Genomic DNA, 4,562 nt, shown 5'->3' with positions numbered 1-4,562 from the left:
TGACTTTTTTATGGACTCAATGTAATCTTGGATCACTAAAATAGAAATGAAGGGTCTTGAGCTTTTGCCTATCTTTATCCTTAGCATTTTGAAGGGGTTCCATATCCTTTTGTCCTTGCCACACAATTATTGAACTTGTCCGAAATTCACTAGATAAAACTATTAGTCGAACAAGAAATATGTTGACATTAATTACCAAAATCACCCAGGGAACACTTGTGCTTTCAGAGGTCTCACCTCGTTCCGGATCTGAGCCGAATATTCTCGGTTCACGGGAATGAGTCGGTCACCGTTCCATAAACACACCAAACGCGAGAATCAGGTCCAAGAACGGGTCCGCCCCGTGATATTCCGATCCATGACATGAACGAAACACACCCTTAGCGATGGTCGACCGTGTCATTTTTGGACTAACCACTGGTTGGGCAGCAACTCTATTATTGAGATCGTGTCGACCCCTACTGCTTTGGTCCTTCGACGACTATGGAAGAAACACCTTGTTTGTGACAGTGTCTCGCGGCATGCTTGGATCCTTGACATTCGTGGAGCCATGGGTGTTGCGGCATCTGTCAAGTATGTTGACCTCTGGTGCAAAGCGATTCAGTTCCTCTCGGCCCCGATCCAGACGTGATCCGATGGAGATGGATGTTCAATGGTTCCTACTCTACGCAAGATGGGTGTTCAATGGTTTCTACTCTATGCAATCTTGCTACATAGCTCTCTCCGAGGGATCCAAAATGGCACTACACTAGAAGATGACACGGAAGGTTTGGGCACTCCTGCATATTCGATTTTTCACCAGGCTGGCTACCCAAGATTGCTGTTGGACCGCTGTGCGCCTCAAACGGCTTGATCTACCCCATGCCATGCATTGCCTCTTTTACGACCAAGATTTGGAGATGATGCAACACCTCCTTGTGGGTTCTCCCTTCTTGTGGCAGGTCTGGCACGATGTCATCTCCTAGTATCGTCTTACAACCATCTCTTTTGCAAGCGCTTCCACTCTCTCGCTCTCCCCATTGCATTGACCATTTGGGAGCACTGTAACAGCTGTCTCTTAGATGACGAGAAATCCTCTGATGCGTGTTCTTTAAGCGATTCAAGACGAGGAAAAGCTATGGACATGCGCCTGCATAAAGGGATTGTGCAACATCCTTCTTTAGCTCCCTGTGTATTTGGGGCTGAGCAACCCCCTTCTCTCTCTGTTGACGCTCTCTGGCATTGCCCCTGCTAGTGTACACATCGATGGGATGCCTCTGTAACACTCTTTCTATATCAATTCAAAGATACAAATCTAGCGTATTCGTGAAATAAAACTTAGCTCACATAACTTGAGGATATTTATTCCACTTGAATAATGGAGTATGTGATAGGTAAGGGCGTCTTCAACATTGTCCCTCAACTCGGACTCACTATTTGTCCATGGACGCGTCCAGACGTGTCCATGGACACGGATACCGGAGTCGTCCATCCAACACTATATATACCTCAAATATCTGCTTCTGTTAACTTAAAAATAGGTAGCATCCCGCCAAATCTTGTAGTTTTGCTTTGTGATCCGTACTAATAGCCTTCCGTCAAAGTGCACAATTTGCATTACCATAGACACTCTATATACATCCTTTTGCCAAATAGCATGACAATTAAAAAAATCACTTTCCACCAAACAACTACGCCAAAAAAAAGAAGCATCCTTCGGCTAAACTAATGGCATGCTAGCCGCATCCTTGTGCCTATCTATGAGTGAATGCATGAAAAATAATAATGACTTCTGCCAAATCTCAAACATGCGATCAACATCCTTCCGTCCAATCCCGATAGCAGTGGCTTTCACCGTCTCGACCGAGAGGAGAGGGTCGGTGTTGGAGATGCCCTAAAGCCAAATGTTATCTTCTTTCCAAGACGGAAGCAAGAAGCTTGCTCCTTTTCATCAACCAAGCAGAGTTTTAAACATTAAAGATCAAAAGATATCAAATCATACAACGCCTTTTCTCCCCCCCCCCCCACCCCGGCACCCCCCGGTATAATAATAATATAGTACTCCAAATGATGCGCCGCGCCTAGACACAGATTGCCGTGTGAGGCTTCACATAGGCGAAGATGATTGTCGGCAGGATGGAGACGTTGCGAAAGGCGTGAACTGGACGCTCGTCCCAAATGGTTCGAGCAACCAGCAAAAGGCAGCTCATCTCACTAGGAGTAGAAACCCATGGACTAATTAGCGACCATATCGGCATAAAACAAGTCATGGAGTATTCAAGTCTTGCAACCGACGATTCAAGCAAAGGCATGTCAACTGAGCAATCACCCATTCAAGCCCAACCTCCTTTTTCTGTGCGGGCTTGAATTGCACCACGCAGACAGAGGGAACAGTTGGGGAAAGACCTGGTCAAATTGCTCTGAAGAAGTGACGGGCAGAATCACACCTGTACTGGAGTGAACTAGTAGTGTACATCACTATACCACTTTATATTACATCATTATCTTCTCTGTTCCTAAATAGTATATCCAGATGATTTGAACTGCTAGAACATCTTATATTTATACTTCGTCCTGAAATAAGTGTCTCAAGTTAGTACAATTTTTTAGTACAAAGTTGAGACATTTATTTTGAAACGGAAGTATTATTTAGGAACAGAGTGCATGATTCGTCCTGGAATTGGGTTCGTTTCAGGTGCACTTGCAGGAAAACGGAATCAAGAAATCATTCGCAAGAGAAATCCCACAGCGCCTGATCACGCCGAATGGTTCTAACCGAAGATGATGATTGTGCTTGTGCAGGGGCATCGCCATGGAGAATGAGAATCCATTCCTTCCAGCCATAGCCATAGAGAATCCGGAATTCAGTGGGCACGGCCTGCCTTTTTTTGTTGTTGCAACACTTGTACTAGCATTTCAGCTAACCAAGTGTACTAGCGAACTTCCTCTGGTGTTTCATCTCAAGAACATGGCACAGTTATGTCAGGAGGGGATAGGTGGCTGGCTTCAGCCTTGATTATTCTGTAACTATTTATGTTTATATAATAAGTATAAAAAATACATAGAACAATTGTTCTACGGTTTTCGGCTAAAAAAGAAACGAAAAATCAGGAGGGAGAAGAGTGGAGCGTAGCCTCAGTAAACAACGGTGGAGTCAGTTGAGTAGTAATCACAAGAAACATGGCCAGTATGTAGTCTAGTAGTAGTAACAGTATGTATGTAATTTACATCTGACACAACCTTATTCTACATAGTGTCTATATTACATAAGCAGATAGACGATGATGCAAGGGGAGGAAAGGATCCGTATGTACAAGGACAGACGAGCTTCTGTCGGTGGCCAACAAGCAGGACACCACGAGCAGAAGCGCCGCTCACACTAGTGTACATATGCCACATCAAATACCGTCAAAAATCCTACTACAAGAAGATGAAAGAAAAAGGAGGAAGCACAAGGGCAAAGAAGATCAACACGCGCGCGCTCATACGTACTACTGTACTAGCTCAGCTGCACAACGGCTCGTACCGGGGAGCAGACGGAGGCAGAGCAACCTGGATGGATGGATCGCCGGCTCATCACCAGCCGTAGACGGCGCGGGAGCACTTGACCTTGATCCACTTGACGCTGCGCCGCACCGACCCCTTCACCTTGCCCTCCACGTCGTACACCTTGTAGGCCACCAGCCGCTTCTTCCTCTGCAGCTCCGCGTCCGCGTCATCCGTCTTGGCCGGGGCCGGGGCCGGGGCCTCGTTGTCGACCAATGCGGAGAAGGACGGGGTGTAGCTCCTCAGGTTGAGGGAGCGGCGGCCGGCGGAGGACCAGGTGGCTGCGGTGGTGGTGGCGGCGTTGGGCCCCTTGGCCTGGGCGGCGCCGTCGGAGAAAGGCTTGTAGGAGGCGGCGTAGGAGGCGCTGTAGCACCGGAGGTTCAGCCCCGGGGTGGGGCCGGGGCCGGCGCCGGAGACGGTCCTCGTGCTGCCGCTCCGCTGCACGGCGGTCGCCGCCGCGGGGCGCGACAGGGAGGTGGTGCTCCTGGCGCGCTGCACCTTGGTGGGCGCGTAGGAGACGGCGTAGGAGGCGCTGTGGCAGCGGAGGTCGTTGGCCGGCGCGGCGGCGGCGGCGGTGCTCCTCTCGGCCAGCGACACCGACCTCTCCATTGGCATCTTGTTGCGCGGGTGTGGTCACTCTCTTGTCCGCGGAGCTCTGGCGTGAGGAACTGATGGCTGGCTGGTGGCGCCAAGCAGGCAGATGGAGCCTTTTTATAAAGTGGGTGTGGGTTCCAAGTGTTGATCGGCTCGGCCAGACATGTTGCACGGAACGGTGCACGCTGCTACAGTATGTACGTATATGGTTTGGATTGTAGCAGGCCGGTTCCTAGCCCAGGGTCGGATTGATAGCTTTCTCTCTCAGTTTCCTAGGGACAGGGACGGCGGCATTCCCCTGCTGGCTGCTGGTAGTGTGAGCTCGGTTCATTCGTTTTCTTGATGTTCTTTTGGCCTAACGCACTACGCCAGGATGAGATTTTTTTGCTTTGCGTGCGTGCGCAGAAATCATTGGGCAGCCCAAGAGAAGCGTGAGATTTTTG

General features: G+C 49.3%; 1 protein-coding gene across 1 annotated transcript; it reads right to left on the bottom strand.

The window, feature by feature from the left end:
• Window positions 1-3,145: 3,145 nt before the first annotated feature.
• On the bottom strand, window positions 3,146-4,220 carry LOC119316691. The gene has a single exon (XM_037591050.1). The coding sequence runs from the start codon at window positions 4,138-4,140 to the stop codon at window positions 3,556-3,558; it is 585 nt and encodes a 194-aa protein (XP_037446947.1). The 5' UTR covers window positions 4,141-4,220; the 3' UTR covers window positions 3,146-3,555.
• Window positions 4,221-4,562: the final 342 nt, after the last annotated feature.

The sequence above is a fragment of the Triticum dicoccoides genome, chromosome 6A (genome assembly GCF_002162155.2).
Source record: "Triticum dicoccoides isolate Atlit2015 ecotype Zavitan chromosome 6A, WEW_v2.0, whole genome shotgun sequence".
Lineage (NCBI taxonomy): Eukaryota > Viridiplantae > Streptophyta > Magnoliopsida > Poales > Poaceae > Triticum > Triticum dicoccoides.
Note: the sequence above shows the minus strand (reverse complement) of the source record. Positions and strands in the feature narration are given on the sequence as shown.